This window comes from Hippocampus comes, unplaced genomic scaffold (assembly GCF_001891065.2).
Source record: "Hippocampus comes isolate QL1 unplaced genomic scaffold, H_comes_QL1_v1.1 scaffold156, whole genome shotgun sequence".
Taxonomy (NCBI): domain Eukaryota; kingdom Metazoa; phylum Chordata; class Actinopteri; order Syngnathiformes; family Syngnathidae; genus Hippocampus; species Hippocampus comes.
Window position 1 is genome coordinate 7419605 of NW_017805744.1, and position 1016 is coordinate 7420620.

Below are 1016 nucleotides of genomic sequence, written 5' to 3' on the forward strand. Positions count from 1 at the left end.
ATATATATTCTTTTTTTACAGCTGTGGCTCATATTGTGATGTTACTGCATAAAGGTTCAGTCTCTCTGTCAAAAAAAAAGAACTGTAATACACGCTCAATAATTACATTTTAAAAGGAAAGAGACATTGTTCTTTAGCATTGTGTCCCACGCAATGCAGTGGCAGGGCTAGTATCTCTCCATACGTTCACTGCACCGTACTAATATAATTAATGTGCTAAAAATTGTCTTATGCAATGACAGATGTAAAGAATGGCCACACTATAATATAAATATCAAAAGGAGGATTGTAGAAAATATTTCCTGTAACACAACAACCTAATAATATATAAGAATCGGATGGCCCTCATTTATGAACAGTTTGTGCGCAAGACATGCGTCCGAACGTAAGATGTATTTTCGTACTTTAATTTGTGCGTATTCCGCGAACAACTTTCGAACCTCCTCAAACTATGCGTACGCACAAATAATGAAGGATAATTTTTTTGAAAAATATTTGGAAAAAAAAATATATATTTTACCTAAGATGTATGACGTATTGAAACTACAGTCATTTATATGAACACCACTACTATTTACTATTTAAAACGCCTTTTGTTACTTTAATCCCCTACTATCTGTTGCATGTCCTGAAAGGTTTAAAAAGTTATATCTTTCTTTCTTTCTTTCTTTCATTTTTTTTGGGGGTGGGCAAGGCTCCATGCTTGGGACTTTGTCACAAGAAGGTGACACAAATACTGATTTGTTCATGCTGTACAATGTCATGAATGTAGTTACTCAATTCACCATGTCCCCTTTGCATTTCCCAAGCTTTGCTGACTATGGCTGCATGCTGGAGATCCTTAGCCTGGACCTACTGCCAGATGGCCGCTCCTATGTGGACAGTGTGGGGAGCAACAGGTTCAGAGTTTTGAAAAGAGGCCTACGAGATGGCTACCACACGGCTGATATCGAATATGTGGAGGACGTCAAGGTATGACTTGCTCAAGGAGCTCCCGTGTCCCCCCCCCCCCCGCG

General features: G+C 38.9%; 1 protein-coding gene across 1 annotated transcript in view; it reads left to right on the forward strand.

Annotated features, from left to right (window-relative positions):
* lonrf4 (LON peptidase N-terminal domain and ring finger 4) overlaps positions 1 to 1016 on the forward strand; it is a 16239-nt gene that overhangs the window by 7562 nt on the left and 7661 nt on the right. Inside the window, exon 10 of the mRNA XM_019884150.1 lies at positions 810 to 972. Within this exon, the coding sequence (XP_019739709.1) occupies positions 810 to 972 (163 nt within the window). The remainder of the gene's footprint in view (positions 1 to 809; positions 973 to 1016) is intronic.